Raw genomic sequence first — 25951 nt, forward strand, 5'->3', positions numbered from 1 at the left:
ATAGCTTCCCCGCTTACAAACAAGAAAACAAATGAAAGTATAGTGGGGATAAGAAACCTATAAGAAATTTTGTTTTTACATATTGTTCAATGTCAAAACAGGATTTAGAACATGCAAGTATGTGTTTACTAGGTAGGGGATCTCTTAGAATGGCTAGCTTCTAGTTACTATCTTCATTGGAATCAGATTTTTTTCCCCCAGTAATTATACATTTAATGAACTCGAAGCTGATACCATTAGCTATTAATCAGTGTTTACATATCTTTTGACTTGTTTATCAATACTAGTTCTAGGAAATTGAATTCCAGAACTGAATTTCATACTGCCACATAGATTTTAGAATCATATAGTTCTGTAGAATCAGAGCTTCCTAGAATCTGGAATGGGTTATACTTTTGTTAAGATGATTTTGATCTTAGGGGTCACAGTGCTCGAGTTCAAGTGCCTCAAACTGGTTCCCTTTGCCCGTGAGCATCTGTTCCCCAGTGTTTTATCATTTTTCTTTGTATACCCTAATATGAAAAAAAAAATGGGATGAGTTGATGTAAATGATACATCTCTGAAGGTTTGTCTTGTCTCAATAGTATGTCCAACTTATTTTTGAAATTCATTCAAGAGATAATTTTTGGTTGCACTATTTATGTCTACTATACTATTTAAGTGGCAGCATGGCATTATTGTGGTTAAGAACTAAGATAAATTGCTGTCTGGATTCAAAGCTTGACTCTGTTCTATGACTGTCAAGTTATTTAAGTTAACCTTTCTTGGCCTTTGTTTTTTACTTTGTTTAGTGGAGATATTAATAGTGCCTACCTATTTCATCAGTTTACTGTAAGGATTCTGAGTTATTCCATCTAAAGCACTTAAGGCAGTGTGTCCCATAGTATTAACTATTCTTACTACTAAATGTATGTACTGCCAAGTATGTGAATTACATTAGTGAATTCTTTTTTTTTTAAAGATTTATTTATTTATTCATACAGAACTGGGGTACAGGCCAGAGATGCGGAGGGTGAGAGGATTCACCAGGGACAGAGTGGGGAGCAGAACAGGCAGATCCTCGAAGTACACTGGTTAGGGCAGCAGCGGGCGGGTCTGGAGAGGTCTGCCACGCCATGTGGATCTCCTCCGGGGCAGGCGATGATCGAACTCATGCAGAAGTGGCTTAAGCTTCTTAGTGCAGTGCTTTAACCCTCTGCACCACCAGGGAGGGCCCACATTAGTGAATTCTTAATGGAATTAGTGGATCATACATTCTGTAGAAGGCAGACAGTAAACAATGATTAGTGATTGAAGAAAATACAGCAGGTTAGTGAGTTAAGGAACGACATAAAGAGGAGCTATTCTATTGATATTTTTTTTTGTGAGATAATGCGTTAATAGAGACCTAAATCATGGCAGTTAGCTATTTAAAGATCCAAAGGAGGAACATTCTAAGCAGAAAGAATAGTGAATGTAAAAACTTTGAACTATGACAAATTTGTCTTTTTGAAAACCAGTCCAGAATAGTTGAAAATTGTGAGCAAGAGGAAGAGTGGTGGTATTTGATATTAGAGAGGTAATTGGGTGTCAACATGATGACCCTTTTTATGATGGTAAGGTAAAGTTTAGATTTTATTCTGAAAGTGAAGGTAATTCACTGGAAGGTAGTTCTAAGTCAGAAAGTTATGTCTGACTACATTTTAAAAGATTTAGGCTGTTTAATAGAGAATACACTGAAAGGAAAGGAGAAGAGTAGAAATAGGAAGCCTTTGAAGTATTTCAAATGAACTGTACTGGTTTGACCTGGTACTATACTAGTTGAGTTATAAGAAGTGATCTTATTTGAGATATCTTGATGGATTCATAGATGGAGAAAATTAGTTGATTGAATTATGCAAGAAAACTAGATTTTTGTCATGAGCAAGTAAGTAAATGATGCTACCAGAAATGAAGTTGAGAAAGATTCAGTTAAGCAAGGGGAATTCTCTTTTGTGTTTGTTATGTTTGCGTTATAAATTAGACACACAGGAGAGATTTTTTTTACAGATGTGTAAAAATCTTGGAGTCAGGGGTAAAATCAAACATGGAGAAATAAGTTTTAAATAGCATCAGTATATGGTGATTTCTGTGTGCTGGAGTGTTTATATTAGACAAAGTTTATGGGCCACTATAACAAAATTGCTAAAATATATCAATATATGAAACAATGGTAAAACACCTTACAATAAAATAGTCATTTATAATACATACAGGGGAGACAGTGGATTCAATTTTGATTTGTTTTTAAATTCTAAAAGTGGCAGATAATAAAACCTCTTTTAGTAAATGCTAAGCCTGATCCCATGTGTAATTAAGTAGTGCATTGTAAAATGTGAATATCCATTAGCCAGATTTGCCCTAATAAGTTATGTTTTGTTCTTTCAGTACAAATACAAATTTACCCATCATGTCAACAGAGTTTGTGGAGATAGATGATGCTTTATACAGGTAAGAGCTTATGGAAACTGAAACTTATTTCCTCTGTTCACTATTCACAGTGGAGTGGTCTTTTTGAAGAAACTTTTAGAATATTGTAAATATATCTTAAAAGTTCCTTCAAGTTAAAATAAGGATATCTGTAATTTTTTTTTCCTTCTTAAGTATAAAAGCTTGAATAATACTTAAATCTCAACTGTTTTAGGTTTGAGTGATATGACAAAGAATGATTTGTTCTCCACTGAAAAAGATACCTGTTGTTTTGGGGCAAGAATACTTTATGCTCTGGTAATATAAGTTTCTCACTAACAATATTACATGTTTGTTATATAGACATACAGAAGTAATATGTGATTAAAAGCTGTTACTAGAGTGGAATTTAGTGGGACTTTTTCTTACCATACTTTTTCATGAAATCAAAATATCCTTTTTGAAATTAAAAACACCATCGTGCCCATCTTCAAACAACTAGCAACAACAATTGTTGGCAAGGGTGTGGAGAAAAAGGAACTCTCCTGCACTGCTGGTGGGAATGCAAACTAGTACAACCACTATGGAAAACTGTCTGGAGGTTCCTCAAACTGCTAAACATGGAGCTTCCCTACGACCCAGCAATCCCACTCCTAGGTATCTATCCAAAAGACACAAAAACACTGATTGAAAAAGATACTTGTACTCCCATGTTTATTGCTGCTTTATTTACAATTGGAAAAACATGGAAGCAGCCCAAATGCCCAAAAGTAGATGACTGGATTAGAAAGATGTGGTACATATATACAATGGAATATTACTCAGCAACCAAAAAAGAGAAACACATGTCTTTTGCAGCAACTTGGATGGAGCTGGAAAAGATCATGCTTAGTGAGATAAGCCAGAAAGAGAAAGAAAAATACCGGATGGTTTCACTCATAGCAGAAGTATAATGGACCAGGCGAGAAAATAACAAAAATAATGAACAACCATATACCAGAGACATTCTGTGGGAGTGGAGTGCGGAATGGGATCAAAAAGGGGGCGGGGGGAGGAAGGGAGGCAAATGCACGGGACTATGGTGGTGGCACAGGGGTGATTTGGTGATGGGAAACCTGTGGGGATTACAATCGAGATGGAAAAAAAAAATGTGCAAAATGATGTAAAAACAAACTTTATAATAAAAAAAAAACCGCCTTAGAATATTTTTTTCCAAATTAGTTTATTGAGATAAGGTAGGTCTACAACTTTGTGTGCTCCATGAATTGTAGGTTCAAAGCTCTGTAGGTATATACTTGCATGCCCTGCACACTAGAAGATAGTAGTCTTACAATGTGTTTAGGTTTCCTCTCTCTATAATCAAGAAAATAGATTTTGTTGTAAGTAGAATTTGGAAAGATGGTTTCATTATGTATTTTAAATGCCTCTTCATGGTTTTTTTTTTTAAAAGATTCATTTATTTTTGCATACAGAAATGGGGTACAGGCCAGAGGTACAGGGGCGGTGAGAGGATTCACCAGAGACAGAGTGGGGAGCAGAACAGGCTGACTGACAAAGTACACTGCTGAGGGGAGCAGCCGGCAGCTCAGGAGAGATCTGCTGAGCTATGTGGATCACCTCCAGGGAAGGCAGGGATTGAACTCATGCTGAAGTGGCTTTAGCTTCTTAGTGCTGTGCTTTAACCCGCTGCGCCACCAGGGAGGGCCCCCTCTTCATGTTTTTTATGAGCAGTGCAGCCAGTTTAAAAATTTTTATGGATCTTGGTGTGTTGATTTCAATGTTTTGTGCAGTACTCCTAGACAAAGGTAATGAAAGACTAAATTTCTTGTTTAACACACGGAATCCTAATATAAATACGTTTCAGACTACACCTGAAGTATGGACTATTGAGTTGTAATTACAATGCTGGTAATGTCCTCTCAGTTATATTATTAGGATAACAGTTGGCAGCTCCTAGAGATAGTGTTGGCTAATTTTTAGTCATTATTTACTTAGAATCTTTGTGAAATGTTTTCATATACTGCCAGCCAATAATGGCTGAATAATCCACACAGTTTTCAGTAGAGACTAAATATTCCATTTGCATTGCTATGTAAGTGGTAGACTGCCGTTTGCTTCATTGAAAGTAACAGAATATAGCAGTTCAGAGATTATCTTTTGATGTCTTTGAACTTTGAATGCATGACTTGTTACAAACATCTTGTTTGTTTAACCATTGTGATTATTTAAATTTCAATCTTTCAGTGAGTACAAAAATCAAAAAATAATTAATAATAAAGACAAAACTTTGTAAGGACACTGCCAAATGAGTGCTAAAATAGTCACTATTCTAAGTTTTCTTACTAGAAATGCAAACGATGAATTTATTACAAAGACCAAAATGTGAAATTTCCACACCAAAATAATAGCTTTGGTTTTTCTTAAATTTAAAAAATTTTTTTTCTGACTTATGAGTGTTTTACTATTAGTGACTAAACTTGAAGACTTAGGAGATTTTTAAATTTTTAACTGTATATACTGCTTTGTGGGAACTTTTATTTGATTCAGTACTTTCAATAGTGGTTTTCTTAGCGAAATGCCATGGAAAGAGTTTCCTTAACACCTCACCAGCTTAGGGAAATAGATTCTGTAGTAAGCTGAATAAAGAGAGAGTAGAATAAAGATAGTTTGCAGAAGTTGTCTTTTCTCTACATTGTCTTTCACACAACCCGCAGTTCTAACCATTTTGCTTTATGATACAAATCTAAATACTTTAATATAATTTAAGGTTATTTTATAACATGATCTCAACTTAGGTTATTTTTTCTTTCATTGTGGTAAACACAATTAAAAACTTAAGTATATGCAGCAGTATTGTAAACTGTATACATATTTGTATAGCAGGTCTATAAAATGTTTTTCATCTTTAATGAATGATGACACTATACCTATTGTGCTAACTGCACCTCATTTCTCCCCTTGCACCCACCATTCTACTTTCTGATGCTAGGAGTTTGACTACTTTAGGTACCACATATAAATGAAATCATGTAATACTTGTCCTCCTATGATTGGCTTATTTCACTTATGATGTCCTCAATACTTATTTCATACCCTAACTTATGATGGGATTTCCTTCTTTAAAGCTGAATAGTATTTCAGTGTCTGTGTGCAAATATATATGTATGTACACATACATATCACATTTTATTTATTGATCAGTATACATTTATGTTGTTCCACTTATTGGCTATTTGATAATGCTGCAATGAATATATGGTGCACATATCTCTTTAAAATCCTGCTTTCGTTTCTCTTGGATAAAAGCCCAGAAATGGGATTTACTGGAGCACAAGGTTCTGTTTTTAATTGGTTGAGTATGTCTATACTGTTTTTCATTGTAGCTGCATGGATTTACATTCCCAGTGATAATGTACAAGAATTGCCCTTATCATCACTTGTTATTTTCTGGAAGGTTTTTGTTTTTAATATTGTCACTTTAACAGGTATGAGGTGATACTGTGGTTCTGTTTTTCATTGATGGTTATTAAAGATGTTAACCACGGGCCCTCCCTGGTGGCGCAGCGGGTTAAAGCACAGCATAGAGAATCTAAAGCCGCTTCCACATGAGTTTGATTCCCGCCTGCCGCCTGCCCCGGAGGAGACCACATGGCGAGGCAGACCTCTCCTGACCCGCCCGCTGCTCCCCTCAGCAGTGTACTTCGTCGATCTACCTGCTCTGCTCCCCACTATGTCTCTGGTGAAGCCTCTCACCGCCCCTGAGCCTCTGGCCTGTACCCCAGTTCTGTATGCACAAATAAATAAATATTTAAAAAAAAAAAAGATGTTAACCACCTTTTTATATACCTTTTGGTCATTTATATGTTGCCTTTAAGAAATGTCTAGTTTTTTCTTACTCACTTTTTAATTGGGTTGTTTAAGTTTTGGGTTTTTTTTGGGGGTGGGGGGCTGTTGCTTTTATCTTTTGGATAATAACCCCTTTGTAGTTTAATGGTTTGTAAATACTTTCTCCTATTCCGTAAGTTGCCTTTCCACTTGGTGAACTTGATGAAGTGGAAGCTTCCACAGAAGTTTGAAGTAGTTTTATTTGTCTTATTTTTTTCTTCTTGCCTATGCTTTTTCATGTACAGGAAATTCTTGTCAAAGTGTTACGAAGCTTTCCCCATTTTCTTTCAGGACTTTAAGAGTTTCAGGCTTTATGTAAAAGTCTTTAACCCATTTTCAGTTGATTTTGTATATAGTATAAGATAAAGATTCGATTTTTGTCATCTGCACACAGGAATCCGGTTTTCTTGACACCAAAATACCTTTTCCTTTAAAAGTAGCCATAGTAGGCTGTTTTCTTACCATATATCGTTTATATATATACTTTCACAGTTCAGTTTGTTTTTTCCTAGAACACCATTTTGTACTTCAAAAGCAACTTCTGTTTAACTTGTAAGACTCAACTATCCTGATATCTTAGCTGAAATACATGCTCAGTCCTGAAACACATTAAATATCAGAGGTTTGCTGTTAAATATCAGAGGTTTCATTGTACTATACCACAGTATTTGCTTACATGATTATCAGCTGTTTCAGATTATGAGCTTCTCAGAATCAAGGACCATACTACACTGTCTAATTCTTAAATTATCATTAGAGGATTATTAAATGACTACTGCAAGACAGGGTGAAGATTAACTTTAGTATGGCATCCTAGAGATTGACAATTCAGAGACTAGCCAGAAACTGGAAGAAATCAGAAGATATGACAGAAAAGCCTGAAAAAGATTCATATGCTACAAACACTAGGAGTTGCCGCTATTAAGAAGATACTTTCATGTTTTATTGAGAATCAAAAACCACTATCAATTTTCAGCATTTTACTCTGCTGGAGTCAGGCATTGCACTGCCACAGCAAGACTTTTTTTACATATGCAAAAGATAGAAAAACAGAAGGTGTTTCTTTTCTCTGGAATTGGACATTTTGAGCAAATAAGTATCTCTTTAACAGGTTAGATGGCATGTCAATTCATTTTAACCTCAAAGTTAGAGAAAACATAACATTTTGCATATTATTTTTTACTTATATTATTTATTTCCTCCTAAATATCATACTTGAAATTTGGTTTAGATTTACTTGATATGCAAGCTTTCCCCAGATAAAAATAATTAAGTCTCTGATTATAATTGCTCCTTTTTATAGGAAACTTGATTTTCCTATGAAAATTAAGATGAATTTTGACTATTAACTAATATGTTTCTAACTTTTTAAAAACTGCCATATTTTCCATATAAGTATAAAATTTTACATTCCCACCATTGTGCATAAGAGATTGAATTGACCACACCTAGTATAGTCAAGCTTTCATTTTGGCATTCTACCATAACTGGTAGTATTCTATTGTATATCTTTATTTGCTGTTCCCTAATGGTTGGTGAACTTGAACATCTTTTCATGAGCCTAATTGCTATCAATCTGCTGCAGTAAAATGTCTTTGTAAATCTTTTACCTCTTTTTTGTTAGGGTGTTTGTCCTATTGAGGTCTTCACATAATATGTATATAAGTCCTTTGATACAAATATATGTGGTCGTAGATATTTTCTTGTAGTTTGTGGCTTGTTTTGTAACTATTTTAATTCTAAAGGCACAATCTTGTAATTTTTTTGGTCCTATTTTTAAAATGCAAAATTCAAGGACACGAAGATTTTTCTCCATTGTCTTCTTTAAGTTTGTTTAAAACTATTAATTCTTTTTTAAAAAAAAATAATATGATAGTTTATTTTTACATCATTTTGTGCATTTTTCCATCTTAGTTGTATTCCTCTTGGGCTTCCCATCACCAAATCAGCCATGTGCCATCATCATAGTCCAATGCATTTCCCTCTCCCCACTGTTTCTGACCTCATCCTCCACTCCACCCCCATAAAATGTCTGGTATATAGCTGTTCATGATTATTGTTATTATTTTCTCGCCTGGTCTATTATACTACTGCTATGAGTGAAACCATCCGGTATTTTCCCTTTTCTTTTTGGTTTATTTCACTAAGAATGATCTTTTCTAGTTCCATCCATGTTGCTGCAAAAGGCATGTTGTTTTTGTTTTTTGGGGGGTTTTTTTGCTGAGTAGTATTCCATTGTGTATATATACCACATCTTTTTAATCTAGTCATCCACTTTTGGACATTTGGACTGTTTCCATGTCTTTCCAATTGTAAATAAAGCCGCAGTAAACATGGGGGTACAGGTATCTTTTTGAATCAGTGTTTTTGTGTACTAGTTTACATTCCCACCAGCAGTGCAGGAGAGTTACTTTTTCTCCACATCCTCGCCAACATTTGTTGTTGCTAGTTGTTTGAAGATGTGCCATTCTCACTGGGGTGAGATGGTATCTCATTGTGGTTTTAATTTGCATCTCCCTTATTACAAGTGATGTTGAACATTTTTTCATATGCTTGTTGGCCATCTGCATTTCCTCTTTGGAGAAGTGTCTTTTTAGCTTTTCTGCACATTTTTTGATGGGGCTGTTTATTTTTATTGAGTTTCATCCGTTCTTTGTATATCTTGATAATCAATCCTTTCTTGCTAGTTTCGTGTGAGAAAATTTTTTCCCAATTAGTGGGCTGTCTGTTTGTTTTTTGTAAAGTCTCTTGCTGTACAGAAGATCTTTAACTTGATGTAGTCCCATCTGTTTATCCTTGCCTTCACTATCATTGCATTGGGTGCTCTATCTTTGAAGATGTCCCTGAAGTGTATGTCGTGTAGTGTTTGGCCCATCTTTGCTTCCAGGTATTTAATGGTTTCCGTTCTTATGTCTAGGTCTTTAATCCACTTCGAGTTGATTTTTGTGACTGGAGTGAGGCAATGATCTAGTTTAATTTTTTTGCATGTAGCATCTCAGTTTTCCTAGCACCCACTTGCTAAACAAATAAAAGTATTAATTCTTAAAAAATAATTTTTTTAAAAGTATTTATTCTTACATTTCATTCACATCATTTTGTTTTTTCTTCTCTAAGATCAGTTGTTTGTTGCCATTGTCTAAAATCCTGCATTCATTTATATTTTCCAGTTGTGAATTTTTTTTTAAAGATTTATGTATTTACTCATACAGAACTGGGGTACAGGCCAGAGATGTGGAGGGTGAGAGGATTCACCAGGGACAGAGTGGGGAGCAGAACAGGCAGGTCAACGAAGTACACTGCTAAGGGGAACAGAGGGCTGGTCAGGAGAGGTCTGCCGCACCATGTGGATCTCCTCGGGGCAGGCAGGGATCGAACTCATGTGGTAGTGGCTTAAGCTTTAGTGAGGTGCTTTAACCCACTGCGCCACCAGGGAGGGCCCAGTTGTGAATTTTTAAGGTAGACAGAAAGTAAATACAGACCCCATAACTTCTTCATAGCCAAAAGACTGTTTTACTCTTTTATATGCTCTTTTTCAAACTTTCCCTGGCCCAGGATGCTTTACCTTTTTTTTTTCCTTAATTTATATTTGGCTATGTGACATCTTCAGAATTTAACTTGAATAAGTCTCATTTGTGAAGTTTTCCATTACTCCCATGGATAAAGATTAGTCTTCTGTGTTTAATATTTTCAGAATTTTTGGTGCTTTTATATGTAGTAAAAATAAAGTATTCCATTCTATTTCTTCCAGTAACATGTCACAGGCATTCTGTTAAGTATGTTTTCGTTTTACTTAATCCTCGTAGTACACATATGAGGTGGTTGCTATTATAATCCCTACACAGTGTCAATACCTAACTTGAAATAGAGACTTTAGTAAAGTGATGAATGCATGAAGATCATTCAAGTCACCCAGAAGAAAGTAGAGTGTTGAGGGGGACTCAGTGATGTCATGTTGGAATCGTTTAAGGGACTGGAGATGTTTAGCCTAGAGAAAGAAAATTCTGGAACCTGAATACCATCTTCAAATGTTTGGAGGGCTGTCACATTGAAGAGATATTAGACAAGTTCCCTCTGGCCCCAGAGTTGTAAAATTAGGATTAGTGGGTGGAAACTATAGGGAGACATTGTACATTCATGAAGGGAGAATCTTTAATCAATAGGACTCTTTAAAAGTTGAGTAGACAGTGTTGGTCTTTCTTTTTAACTGAACATACTTAACTAATGTGTTGCATGACCACTCAAAAGAGTCAGTTCTCCTGTAATAATGATGGATTTGGAGTTATACTCTCCGCTCTTTGAATCCCTTTTATTACTTACTGACAGTATGAATTTCATAGGATTTAGTTGTCAGCTAATTGCAAAGTACTGACTTGTTGCCTATAGCACAATATAATTAGTACCCTTTTCTTGGTGGCCAAAAATTGAGAGGATAGATGTTAGGTGATTGATGAGATTAGGTCTGAGATTATGATTCTTTAGAAAACGTTGTATCTTAATTTTATTCTTCTCTCTTACTGTTCTTTGTCCTTTATAATGGCACTTAGTCGTGGTTATTTACATAAGTAATTATAGAAATAATTCATGAGAAGAGCATGAGATTTAAATTTTTTTAAGATTTATTTATTTACCCATACAAGAACTGGCATACAGGCCAAAAGTGTTGGGGTGAAAGGATTCACCAGAGACAGATTGCAGAGTAGGACCGGCAGATGTACTGAAATTTACTGCTGAGGGGAACAGTGGGTGGGTCAGGAGAGGTCTGCCTCACCACGTGGGTCATCTCCCTGGCCAGGGATTGAACTTGTGCTGCAGTGGCTGTGTAAGGCTTCATAATGATGCGCTTTAACCCCTTACACCACCAGGGAGGGCCCGAGATGTAAAATACTTTTAACATAGTTTTTATGACTGTGAATATAGAGAAAGGAATTCAGGTGCTCTGCTTAGTGAAACATAAAGGTATTGTTCTTGTGTGCCAAATCATTTACTTCATTGATTCAGCAGATTGTTTCTGTATGTCTACAAATGTACTAGGCCCCTGAGGATATAATAATAAATAAGTAAGAACTGGTCTTAAAAATCTACAATCTCCTAGGAAGATTAGAACATAAAAAATGTGAACACTCTTGTGATTAGTATTCTGATAGATTCAATAGAGGGTATTAAGGACATACATAAAATGATCCAATACTGTCTTTAGAAAGGATAAAGGTATGAGGGAAAGCCTCAATGGAAAAGATTTTATACGCTGAAACCTAAAAATGATTTAGTGATGAATATTTGAAAGAGAGGAGTACTCCAGAAAAAGGTCTTTTGGCCAAAGGTCTTTTGGTCTTTTGTTATATTTAGGAAACTGAAAACCTTTATTGCTCCTGGAACATGGAGTTTGATGGAGTTTGATATCATGAGAGTTAAGGAGTGACTAGACTAAGAATGGCCTTGTGACTAATACTAAAGAGTGTGCTCTTTATTACAAAGGAAATAGGAAACCATCAGCATTTTTAAAGCAGAATGATTTGACCAGATTTGTACTTAAGAAAGAGTATTCATCTCTCTTAGAAGTTAACAGGTGTTATATAAAACTGAAAAAAAATCAAATAAAAGTGCATATGTGTTATTGAGAAATAAGCAGTTAAATATTAGAAGAAATAATTAAAATTGAAGTCATTCTTGGGAAGTGAAGAGTTGGATAGGGAGACCGATTTTTATTTTTCACCAGTAAACCTTGCAGAATAATGTAATTTTCTGGAATTTTCACATTGTGTTATATAGTTTTTGAGAATATGGATGCTTAGCAAGACTGCCTGGATTAAATCTTGTCTCTACTAATTATTATTTTTTTTTCTGGGCTTGAGTTTTCTTATCTATAAAAATGGGAAGAATGATAGAGCTCACAGAATTTCTATGAGGATTAAGTGAATTATACAAGTAGGTCTCTGAAGCAATGTGTCACTGTATAATAAACACTTAATAAAGAATAGGTTCACCGTTCTTCAAATGTATTATCACACCATGTCCACTACTAAAGCACTCATAATTCTCCAAGCTATTAGTGTTATATATCAGCACTGTTCAGGTACCAATAAAAAGGAGAACAAACAAATTTATAGTCATAGTGGGTTGCTTTTTTTTTAATGTTGCTTTTAGGGAATCAAAAGGACAGACAGAATATCAGAGGAGATAATGATTTTTATCAGCATGTTATTAATATTAACCTGTTGTACATACATATAAGGAATACTGTATTTACCATAGAAAATACATACTCTCAGGATCACATGGAACATTTGTAATGTAAAATGCCCAGAGATGTTCAGTTGTTAAAGATTGTGATGTCTTTTTACAATGCATTTAAGCTAGCAGTCAGTTATTAAACCAGAAAATTAGAGAACCATAAAGTGAGAAATTTAAAAAATATGCTTCACAAACAAATCACAACAAAAATGACTCAGATGCTGTGGAAAAATAAAATGATTACCCAAAAAAGGAAAATCAGTAAATGGGAATTTGGGGGGTGGGAGGAATAGAGGGCAGCAACTTGATAGTGGTAGTAGCACAAGAACCTTGGTTACAAATGAAGTGAGTTTTATACACACATAGTGGTAAAGAAGTACCCCCCAAATTTATATAGCTTGGCAATTCAGTGAAAATTTATTTAAAGGAAGATGCTTCAGATTAATTCATAAGGTAAAACAATAATAATTTAAATGGGGGAAAATAATGAAATACTATGTGTCAGTATTTATGATGCTTTTAAAGGTAGTAAAAGTTTACAGTTGATTTAGAAAAGACAACTTGAAAATAATTTTATTTTGGAAAGCTAGGAAAAAAGATAGGAGATTTGAATTTATTGTCTAGGAAACACTTCAAAAGGCCAGGTAAACTGACATGAGCCAAAGATTAGCATGAATAGGCTATTGTTCAGATTTGATAGATGAATTTTTTCCCTTTATATTAGGATGTGAAATTACACAGACTTGGATAGTCTGTCTCGAAGAGAGTAAATTAGGACAACAACTTAGAAAATAAATTGGCTTTATCTCATATAGCTAACCCTATATGTCTTCTAGATGTTGCACTAGAGAAGTTACTCCACAGTGTGTACCAGGGGATATACATAAGAACAGAGCAGCTTTATTATGGTGGTACAATACAGTAGAATACTACAGAAGTAAAAATGAACATCTGCTTGCGTCTTTATGATTAAATCAAATACAGTTTCATTCAAAAGAAGCAAAACCTAGAAGATATTCAAAATGATGCTTTTATATAAAGTTCCAAAACAGACAAAACTTTATAGAGGTATACAGAGGTTAATAAGATTATATAACACACTTTCCCATACAGAGTGTTCTAAATATTCAATAAATATTTGATGAGTAATAACTTTTATCTCTGAAACAGAAATGTTGAATACCAATTCTTTTTAAAATATAGGTTTTATTATATTTTGTAGGGTATAAGGAGGAATAATAATAAATAACAAAGATAGCTTGTATTTATAAAGTGTTTTCTCACTAAACAATTATATTAATATGAATAATTCAAAAATGAAATAATAGATCTCTATATTAAACAGACATACATTAAATCAGTGTGTGTGTGTGTGTGTCCCAAAAGGAAATACTTGCAACCCAAGGGTTTTAGAATTATTTATACAGTGTTCCTCTTTCAAGTGATTCTTGCAAAAATTCACGGAAATATCCATTATCTTTAAAGATTGGCATAAACATCAAGCTTATCAACTGATCTTTCAAATAAACTCTTGCTGTTGACTTTATTAATCCTAAGTGTGACTTTTTAAAATTACCAGTGTTTTTTTTTTTTTTTTTTAAAATTTTATTTATTTGTGCATACAGAACTGGGGTACAGGCCAGAGGTGCAGAGGCAGTGAGAAGGCTTTACCAGAGACAGAGTGGGGAGCAGAACAGGCGGAGTGACGAAGTACACTGCTGAGGGGAGCAGCGGGCGGGTCAGGAGAGGTCTGCCGCGCCATGTGGTCACCTCCAGGGCAGGCGGGAATCGAACTCATGAGGAAGTGGCCCTAGCTTCCCAGTACTGTGCTTTAACCCACTGTGCCACCAGGGAGGGCCCACCAGTGTATTTTTTTATACTTCTTTTTGGGTATTAGTTTGGATGACTTCAAAAAGATCCTTTACGTACTTTTACCTTTAAAGTTAGCAGTTTTTATTTTTAAAATAATGTCAAAAAACATAGCTTTTAAGAAGAGAACCATTTTTTCCCTCAGAAATCATGTTTATAATGAAACACTTAAGTGGAAATCATACTCAAATGCATGTAGTGCCCACTGAGGTAATGAACAGAATGGAAACTGTTGCAGGTCTGTCATAAGTAGTCATCCAGGTTGTCTGAACAGGGCACCTCCTAAGTGAACTATATTTGTCTGTTGCCATGAAGGAATATGGACCCATGGTGCCAGATCTCCTAATTTTTCAAAATATACCATATATCTGGCAATTAAATCAAATTTAAACACTGTGCAAGTAATACAAAAGAAGACTATCATAAGAATCTAGTCACCTAATATTATTAGTTTGCAAACATTAAAGGATATAGAATTTTGATGAAATAATTCTGTTTTTCATTGTGTTTTACATATAGTCGACAGAGATACGTTCTTGGAGACACAGCAATGCAGAAGATGGCCAAGTCCCATGTTTTCTTAAGTGGTATGGGTGGTCTTGGTTTGGAAATCGGTAAGCAGTTTTTCATGATTTTGACATATTTGAGCAACATTACCTAAAAGAATTTAACTCTATTTTATACTTTATTAGCTTCAAAACTTTGATGAAGGTCAGTTTTGATCCTTTTGGAAAGTCTGATTTGTTAGATTTTTCTACAAAGAGTCAGTACTGACTCTTTGAGCATCATTTTCTCTTTTTTGTAATATTAGTAATCATTAATGATCATTCTCTCTGTCCTTCATTATTTTAAAGCATACATATATATTCTAATTTTTCAAAATATGCCATATATCTGGCAATTGATTCAAAAATTTTAAACACTGCAAGTAATACAAAACAATACTGTGGTTATGAATCTAGTTACCACATTATTAGTTTGCAAACAACATTAAAAGAGGTATATAATTTTGAGCATATTATGATATGGAGAGTAATATTTTTTCCATTTTCTTTGTGTTTTCTAAGGAACTTCTATTTCTGGAGTAGTAAGAAAGTTAAAATTCTCAATCATAGATGTGATCAAGTGCTTTGAAAACATCTGATGTGGATCCCTATTACTAAGCTGTTTCAATTTCTTTTTTCCTTTGTAGCAAAGAATCTTGTTCTTGCAGGGATTAAGGTAAATAATTGATGTCCGTGGTAAGAATTATTGTTATATGTTTTCCCCCCTCATAAGTAGTTGTAATTTTGTTTGCACTTTGGCTTAATTATTGCTTCTCCATTTAGTAGCAAAACTGTTTCAATGCTATACTTCCCTCTTTTTAAAAAACTTGCTTAATAGGAAATTTAAAGCACATGCAAAAGTAAAAATTAGGCTTAATAACTCCATGTACCCAGTACTCTGCTGCAATCCCATCCCATAGACAAATCTCATCTAGTCCCAAGCCTACACACTTTCGCCCACAAATTTGTTTTATGTGTCTCACATTCCCCACTGTACCCCAACCAACAAACTGTTTTGATGTAAATCTCAGGCATCCTATTATGTCATCCTTAAATATCTTCATGTATAGTTCTTTTGCAAACAGAACTACATTACCATTTTCATGCCCCAGAATTTAACAATTCCTTAATGTTGTTGTATTAGTTGTCTATTGCTGCAAAACAAATGACATTAAAAGTTAGCAACCTAGGGCCCTTCCTGGTGGCACAGCAGGTTAAAGCACAGCACTGAGAAGCTAAAGCCACTTCAGCATGCATTCGATCCCCAGCCCCGAATTTGATCCACATGGCGTGACAGACCTCTGCTCTCTGCTCCCCTCAGCAGTGTACTTTGCAGATCTGCCTGTTCTGCTCCCCACTCTCTCTCTGGTGAATCCTCTCACTACCCCTGCATCTCTGGCCTGTACTCCAGCTCTACACGCATAAATAAATCTTTTTTTTTTTTTTAAAGTTAGCAACTTAAATTTATCATCTCATTTCTCAGTGTCAGAAATTAGTCATCGTTTGGCTAGTTTGCTGTGTTAGAGGGTCTTTAACAAGGTGCCAATCAAGATAATGGCAGGCCGGCCCTCCCTGGTGGCGCAGCAGGTTAAAGCACAGCACTAAGAAGCTTAAGTCACTTCCGCATGAGTTCAATCCCCACCTGCCCTGGAGAAGATCCACGCGGCCAGGCAGACCTCTTCTGACCCGCCCGCTGCCCCCCTCAGCAGCGTACTTCGTTGATCTGCCTTTTCTGCTCCCCCGTCTCTGGTGAATCCTCTCACCCTCCGCATCTCTGGCCTGTACCCCAGTTCTGTATGAATAAATAAATAAATCTTAAAAAAAAAAAAAAAAAGAAATGGCAGGCCGTTATCTCAAGCTTAGACTGGAGAGTGATTTGATTTACAACTTGCTCATGTTTTTCATGGGTTGTTGTACTGAGGCTGTTGGTCAGCACTGACTCTGTCCCTTACCATGGAGTACTCTGTGGAGCAGCTCATAGGGTATCTTTTAGTTCAGCAGAGCAGGAAGGCAAGTGAAGGAATGTGCTAGCGAGACTAATAACAGTCTTTTGTAACTTAATCTTATAAGTATTACAATCCATCACCTCTACTGCATTTCTTTAACAGCAAGACACTAGGTTCCTACTCTTGTGATGATTACACAGAAACCTGAATATCAGTAAGTAGGACTGATTGGGCCCTCTTAGAAGCCTGCCACCAGTCAAATGCTTGTTGGTAGTTAGCGTTCATATTTTCCCAGTTGTCTTAACGAAATTACTTTAAACTTGTTCTGATCAGGACCTGTGTAGAGTCGATGCTGAACTTGAACTTGTAGATTTCCCTTCCTGACATTTTTTTCCCTTGTGATTTACTTGAAAACCAGGTCATTTATTGTTTGTATCTATAGTTCTTATAAACCGATGGTTATATCTAGAGAATCAGATTTAGATTTGGTTTTTTTGACAAGAATACTTCACAAGTGGTACTGTATCCTTTCTATTGCTTCTACCTCATTTATTATTATTATTATTAGTCATTAGTAATCATTACTTGGATTTTTTATCTATTTAAGGTAGGGGGGATACTGTAATTTTATCATTGCTACTTCATTTATTAGCTGAAATAAAATATTTTAGAAAGAAAATGTTTTATTCATCTATTTGGTTTCATTGAAGTGTAATTTATATATGATTGAAAGGCAGGAGATTTCTCCACTTTTCTCACCAGTTTCTGAAATAAGCAGTTTGTGATCATTCCCATTCAGTGACCAGAAAACTTGTGTATTAGGGAAGGGAGGTGGTCTTTTGGAGTATCATGATAAACAAATCATGTATTTAAACTTACTTGATATGCTTTGATGTATTGTTGTTCTTGTTGATACTAAAATTGTTCCATATTGTTGGGATGTTCAAGTTCTTAGATTCTTTTGACACAATCTTAGTGCTCTTTGATTGTCAATGTTTATAACATTTTCTAGGTATAAAAGAGAACATTTGTCATGAGTAAACTCTGAACTTTCTGATTTACATTTAGCATTATAGGGTATTTCCTTCTTATATGTATTTATGCATACAGGACTGGGGAACAGGATAGAGTTGCAGGGATGGTGAGAGAATTCACCAGAGAGAATGGGGAGCAAAATAGCCAGATTGATGAAGTACACTGCTGAGGGGAGCAGAGGGCAAGACAGGAGATGTTGCTGTGCCGTGTGGGCCACCTCTCTGGCCAGGGATCTAACTCATGGTGAGGCGGCTGCAGCTAGCTTCATACTGCTGTGTGCCACTAGGGAGGGCCTGATTTTATATTTTTATCTCTTCTATTATTAAAAGGGTTTGGGTCCTGATGGCATCTTGCTGTGGATTTTTAAGAATGGTTCTTTTTTGGTTTTAATACTACATGAGACTTATAGATTAAATTTTTTTTTAAGATTTATTTATTTATGCATACAGAGCTGGGGTACAGGCCAGAGGTGCAAGGGCAGGGAGAGGATTCCCCAGAGAGAGAGTGGAGAGCAGAACAGGCAGACTGACGAAGTACACTGCTGAGGGGAGCAGCGGGCGGGTCAGGAGAGGTCTGCCGAGCTATGTGGATCACCTCCGGGGCTGGGGATCGAACTTATGCTGAAGTGGCTTTAGCTTGTTAGTGCTGTCCTTTAACCTGCTGAGCCAATGGGGAGGGCCCTACAGATCAAATTTTTAAGACTTCTGTTTCCCTGTATCCTCTTTCTCACTAAGTTACGTCCTTTTATTCAGTTTTCAAATATTAAACAAAATATATATATACCAACAAGCATATCTACGTGTGTGTTCATATTTATTCCTACCTGTCTTTCTTAAAGTGCTATACTTCACCCTGCTTTATCACTTACTAATGTATCTGCAATTAGTCCATAGTGATAAATATATAAATATTTATGTATATTTATTAATATTTGCTTATTATAGATTCGTTTATCCTTTTTTATAGCTATATGTACATTGTGTGGGTGTATCATATATTATTACACCTTATTCTCCACTGGTGGACATTTTTATTATATCCAGTCTTTTTGGTATTAGACATAGTGCTAGAGTTAATACTCTTGTACATATTTATTTACCAGTGTGTCTTTGGTACAGTTTCTTAGAAATGAGTTTGTTGTGTCAATGGAAATATCATTTTTCTAGAAATTACCAAATGTCTTCCTGTACCACTTCACATTTCCAACAACGCAGTAAAATGCCTAACTCTCACCAATAGAACATATATTCAAACTTTTGGTTCTCATACTGATGAATGAGAAAAGGTATTCCTCTCTAGAAAGACTAAGTGTCTTTACATATTTTCAAAATCCCTGTGTATATCCTTTACAGTATAATCCATATACCATTTTCTGTAAGATTTGTGGCTTGTAATATAAATGGAAAGAAAAACATATTCAGTTAGTCAGTTGTTTCTTAGTTTGAACATGGAGCATTTGGAAATGTTCATTTTTGTAAATTATTTTTTGCTTTTCTACATTAATTTTTTAGTATGTTACTTTATTAAATTTAAGTTCTCTTCCTGTATAAAGTAGTTTTCCCATTAATATGGTGGAGGAAGGGCTTCCAGATGTCTATAGCTATATCATCTTAAAGTATATCTAGCTTTATATCCTTTCCAATTCATAATATTTTCTATTATCTAATTAGACTTTATAGTACTGCTGTTACAGTATAAATAGTATTAGGGAGCATGTGCATCTTTGTCTTATTATGGTCTTTGACAGTTATTTTGTTTTTTTCTTTAAAGGCACTTACAATTCATGATACAGAAAAATGTCAAGCATGGGATCTAGGAACCAACTTTTTTGTCTGTGAAGATGATGTTGTTAATATGAGAAACAGGTGAAGATACTTTGTATTATAAAATCTTTTTTAAACTTTTAGAATATTTTCTGTGTCTGATTGAATCCATTATTGAACTCATCACTATAAATTCATACTATTGTAGATAAGTATTGACGATATACTAACTATATTGTTGAATTTGATATACTCACATTGCTACCTAGGAATGAATTTCTCTTTAGATTGTTAAAAGAGGTCTTTATTATTGGTGAATCACTAAAAGACTTAAGGAGCTTGGACTTGGTTCTATAAAGGTACATTTTGAGATTGTGTGGGTTATAGAATACAGTTGTATGTGACTTGTCAAGATCATGTAGTTACCTAAAAAGATAAATCTTAGCACTTTGTTATTCCAAAGTTCATTATGGTCCCATTGAAATCTTGTCCTTTAGCTTCCTCTTATCTCAGCAATGCCCAAATTTGATATATTAAGTATCTTAAACAAAAGAATAACAAAAGTCGCTTATACATTTTTTTTAGGGCTGAAGCTGTACTTCAACATATTGCAGAACTAAATCCATACGTTCATGTCACATCATCTTCTGTTCCTTTAAATGATAACACAGATCTCTCCCTCTTAAAGAAATACCAGGTTGGTACTCTTTTATATTAGATGCTATTAGGAGATTCCAAGTAAATTGTTTAACATTAATATGATATAACTAGTTAAACCTAGTCTGTTAATCGAAAACAAAAGATTTCAGGTTAAAAAGACTCCTATTAGAATAATACCTTTCAAATGCTCCATTTCAGGGAAAGTCTATGTTCAATGCAATTATATGAATCTGTCATTTTCACAGTAATATTCATAAAAAAAAAAAACTACCCCAAACTGAACGGCATTGTAGCAGCGTGCATTTATTTCTTTCTTAGTACCTGCAAATGAGTTGGAGTTCAGCTGTTGTAGACCGAACTTGAACTCCAGAGACTGAGTTCTGCTCTATATGCCTCTCTTCTGGGACCACGAGGCTACCTAGGACATGGTCTTTTGACACTTGCAGAAATGGAAAATGGTAATCTAACTAAGCACATTTCAAGCCTTTGTTCACATTAGTTGCATTAGTATGTCACATCCAAAGTCAAGACTAGGAAAGTATGCTCTTCCTAAGGTAAAGGGTGGTATATAATCTGATTAAATAAACATGAATCAGTAACGCAGTCTTCTTTAAGTAACTAAAAAAAAAAATTTCAGCACTTTGGAGACTGATCTTCCCTGTGATTAAATTATGTTACCCCTTTGTCTAGGAGAAAACATGCCTCTGTTTTCTCTTACTGTCAAAACTTACAGCACTTCTATGACCATATGTTTGTGGATTTTTCTCTCACACTAAGCAGGTGAATGTCAGTACAATTCTAAATATTAACTGTAACTCAGTTCAGTTTTAACTCCCTACCTGGATATAACATCAGATCCCATAGGTTGAGGACTCAATTTCACAAGATTCCTACCCCTGCAGACACCAACCCAAGACCTGGCTGTTTACTGTATTAATGATAAACCAAAAGTTTCCACAATCTATTCCTCTGGTTGAGTTAATTTTCTTTATCAGCTTACTTGATTACTGCTTTATTATAAAAAGACATAACTATATAGAACAACCAAGTGGCAGAGATGTATATGACATGCTTGAAGGGAGGGAATCAGAACTTTCATGCACTCTCTAAGGAAGCAAGTTCCCAACACTTCCCATGTTCACCACCACAGAATCTTTGAATCTCTAGTTCGGAGATTTTTAGGGAGGCTTTATTATGCTGCCATGGGATTAAAGCATTGACTATTAGTATTTAAGTTGCTTTCCAGGCTTTTAAGCTTCCTCTCAGCAGGTGAGTACAGCAGGTCAAAAATGGATAGCTAAAAGAAACCAGAGAACTATTCACTGTACGAACACTGTTCAAGAACAGTATTTACCTGTAACATTTTCTGGGAATTAATGGTTACATAGGACACAGATACAAAATAGGTCACATGAGATAGAGAAATGGAATTGAGACCTGCCTCCTCTTTGTCAAGCTGGGTCTTGAGCTTTACCATTGGCAAAAGTGTGCATAAGAACAGTCTTTGCTTATTAGAACAAGAAGTGCATGTCTGTTTTCTTCGCTCTCTGAATGAAAAAACAAGATCTTCTATGCCTTGGAATTCATTACCATAGTCCTGCCCTCGCATGAGTTTATACATCAACTTTATAATCTTTTGTGTTCAGTTTCCAAGCTGTGAACTTAACATAAAAAGTAGTGCTGGTGGTGCAGCAGGTTAATGCACAGCACTAAAAAGCTAAAGCCACTTCAGCATAAGTTCGTGACCCACATGGCATGGCAGACCTCTCCTGACCTGCCTTCTGCTCCCCTCAGCAGTATACTTCGTCAATCTGCTTGTTCTGCTCCCAAATCTGTCTCTGGTGAATCCTCTCACCACCCCTGCACCTCTGGCCTGTGCCCCAGTTCTATATGCATAAATTAAAAAAACTTTAAACAAAAAATGTAGTGCTAAGCTGCTGAGGCCCTAGGCAAAAAGAAAACTATACAGATCTTGGCCATAGTACTGGAATAAGTATATAAAACCCTTTTGAAAATGAGTTTATAATACATATGTAATACATAGTAACAAGTCACCATTTAATAATATGATAAAGAACCAAACAAAACTTTTAGGAATGAAAATAGTCCTAAAAATTAAATGCAGTCAATTAATTAACAGTCTATATAGAACAACTGAACAAGAAATAGTAAATTAAAAGATAAATCGAAGGAAATTACTGTAATTAAGAGTGCAGCATGGGCTCTTCCTGGTGGCACAGCAGGTTTAAGTGCAGCACTGTAAGCCAGCCACAGCTGCTTCAGCATGAGTTTGATCCCTGCCCTGAAGGTGATCCACATGGTGTGGCAGACCTCTCCTGACCTGCCCGCTGCTCCCTCAGCAGTGTACTTCGTCAGTCTGCCTGTTCTGCTCCCCACTCTGCCTTATGTGAATCCTCTCCCCGTCATTGCACCTCTGGCCTGTACCCAGTTCTGTATGCATATGTAAATAAATTTTTAAAAAGTTGGAGGACAGAGCCACAAATATTCCTATTTTTAAAAAAAGAGAGTGCAACACACACAAGTAAGAAAATATAGGAGAGAAATTAAAAGAAATGAGACTGTAAATGAAAAGACTTAGTTCATGAGGGTTGGATTTTTAGAAGGAAAGCATTAGGGAAGGACATTTGTTAAATTATGACTGAGAAATTCTCATCATTGCTGAACCACAAATCAGATTAAGTATGTGCTGAGTTTTGGGTATGATTTTACTCTACTTACCTAGTAAGTTAGCCTCATACTAGAAAAAAAACATGAGAATCTTGGGTCAGAGGATAAGGTATAGAATTATTTGATACAGTTTTTCTGCTCTTCCCCCTTCCTCCATATACCACTGTTTTAATTTGGAGGACTCAGTGAATACTTCTATGTGTAGTGGGTTTCTTTATAGGAGAAGAACATTGATCTTTGAGGGCCCTACTTTTTCTCTCTTTTAAGCAAACAGTAAACAAGCCTACTTTTTCTTCCAGTACAGATATTACCTCATTCTTCATGTTTTCATAAAACAAATATAATTCTGAGAAATGGCTTAAATAAAAAATGGTGAGCCTTGCATTCATTGCATACCCAATAATAACATGTATGAAGAGTAAAAGACCTCCATGAAGAAGTGTTCTCCTGTAGGAAACATACCATATTCTGAGTCAAAAAAAAAAAAACTAAATTACATTTCTACACTTGTCATGAAACTTACCAGTTCCTGGAAACCAGTGTTATGGCTGGGATTCTAGTTCTGCTTTTATCACTTCATAGACAAATGACTTAAAGAAACTGTTTAATGTCTGAATCCAAATTACGTACGATAAAATGTAGTTATAAAACTTTTTCAACTCATCTCACATCACGATCATAAAAACACATTGAAAATTATAATCTGCCTTTGTAGAACTTGCTAGCATCACTAATGATGTTATTTCTTATTGACTTAGTTTGTGAATTTGTTAAATCTCAACTAAAAAAAAAGCTAAACAAATACCTCTTAAGAAATGTGCTTGTTACCCCCCTTAAACAAGCAATAAGTTAATATTCAGGTGAGTAGGTTAGTATTTCCATAACAGCAAGAGACAAAAGAAAATATCCACTTATTTGGAGGGTTTAAGTGCCAAATAGGATATTATGGTTTGCTTCTAACTGAAACCTATAATGGTAATTTAATTTAGTGTGGGTAGGTTTTACTCTGTATATGTTTTACTTTTGCTATTCAGTACTTTTGAAGGTATTACTGTAGAATGGAATATAATTGGATGGTATCCTTTATAAGATATAATGCAAACTGATAGGCTTCTGATTTATAAGTTGTACATTAATGAAATCATGAATTTCCTAGTCTTAAATTTCTTATATTCTTTTGTGTGTAGTGTGTAGTATTGACTGATGTTAAACTCCCATTGCAAAAGAAGATCAATGATTTTTGCCGTTCTCAGTGTCCTCCAATTAAGGTAATAATATCACTTAATAATGACGTAATTTTCAGCTATTAAAAAAGATGAAATCTTGCCTTTTGCCAATAACCCGAATGGAACTTGGGGTGATTATACTATGAGAAATAAGTCAGAAAGTGAAAGGCAGTTATCAGATGGTTTCTCTCATATGTCACTTACAAATGAACTGATACCACCGTAAAAATAACTGAGACTAAGAAAACATAAAGTGGTTACCAGAGGGTAATAGAAGATGAAAAGGGAGAGTAGAGGACATCAACCTAATAAGTAGAATTGCATAAATTTACATATTGAGGTAATATTTACATAATTTTACAAATCAATAAAATTTTAAAATTTGTAATGACATAGCTAAAGGAAGAACTATTAGAATTTGTAGCTTTTCAGGAATATGTGTAAGTATTTTTTCTCTTTTTTTGAAAGAGTAATAAGCAGAATAGCTATTGGTTCATCGAAAGTTTGGTAGAACTCGTTTATGAAGACATCTGGTCCTAGAATTTTGATTTTTTGGGAGAATTTTGATTACTGGTTCAATTTCCTTGCTTATGATTGATTTGTTCACGTTTTCTATTTCTTCCGTATTCAGTCTTGTATGACAATATAGATTCTAAGAATCTGTCTACCTCATTTAGGCTGCTGTACTTGTTTACAGATAAATGTTCACTGTAATCTCCTATAATTCTCTGAATTTCTGCTTGTCTGTTATAATTCCTCTTTCATTTTTTGATCCTATTTGAGTTTTCTCCCTCTTTTTCCTAGTAAGCATAGTTACAGGTTTGTCATCTTTATTTTTTGAAAGAAACGCCATTTTACATTCATCATAAAAGAAGAATTGTATCAGTAGCTTTAAAGGTAATTTTGAGCAAGAAAATTTCAGATTCTAAGAGTAGAGTGATGTATTACAAAAATCACTTTTTATAAAATATTTATAATTATATTTTACAACGAGTCTAATTTTTAATTTTCATTCTATTGATGAACACTGTCAGTTCCTCAGTCTTTTTTGGTTGACTCCACTCTCCATTTATTCCAGTCTAATTCCATTGAATTCCACTGCTCTTGGTGATAGGCACTCAGTTCTTCTTTTCTAAACTAAAAATACAATTCATTGCTAGTCTACTAAACCAAAATAATCTACTTCCTACATAACATGCTTGATATTTTTGGCAGGGCAGGAATTCTTGTTATATAAAATTCTTGGAATGTGTAATGAAGATGTGTTTATGTAGCTTCTAATTGTTAGTGCAAGATATCAGCTCAAATACCAAAATACTTGATTCCTAAGCCAATTTACGGCAAATAATGTTATCTTTGTGACTTCCTTTATACCAAAGGATATACTTATTAATGAAATTGTCATAAATGGCTTAAGGTTGTTTTTTAATTTTAAGGTGTGAATAGGTAAGCTTGAGCTTACTTACTTTTTTTTAATCATTTCACAGTTCATCAGTGCAAATATACATGGAATTTGGTCACGGTTATTTTGTGATTTTGGTGATGAATTTGAAGTTGTAGATACAACAGGAGAAGAACCAAAAGAAATTTTCATTTCAAACATTACGCAAGTATGATATATATGTATGTTATTATAATATACTACTGATTTTTTAAAAATTGATGTGAATACTACT

General features: G+C 34.9%; 1 protein-coding gene across 1 annotated transcript in view; it reads left to right on the top strand.

Moving 5' to 3' along the window:
* The window catches only part of UBA6 (ubiquitin-like modifier activating enzyme 6), a 67533-nt gene that overhangs the window by 1129 nt on the left and 40453 nt on the right, over positions 1-25951 (top strand). The window contains exons 2-8 of the mRNA XM_004681264.2: positions 2407-2469; positions 14932-15026; positions 15605-15633; positions 19709-19803; positions 20287-20398; positions 24237-24317; positions 25763-25885. Coding sequence (XP_004681321.1) covers positions 2407-2469; positions 14932-15026; positions 15605-15633; positions 19709-19803; positions 20287-20398; positions 24237-24317; positions 25763-25885 — 598 coding nt within the window. The remainder of the gene's footprint in view (positions 1-2406; positions 2470-14931; positions 15027-15604; positions 15634-19708; positions 19804-20286; positions 20399-24236; positions 24318-25762; positions 25886-25951) is intronic.

This window comes from Condylura cristata, unplaced genomic scaffold (assembly GCF_000260355.1).
Source record: "Condylura cristata isolate star-nosed mole 26May11 unplaced genomic scaffold, ConCri1.0 scaffold00012, whole genome shotgun sequence".
NCBI classification, from domain to species: domain Eukaryota; kingdom Metazoa; phylum Chordata; class Mammalia; order Eulipotyphla; family Talpidae; genus Condylura; species Condylura cristata.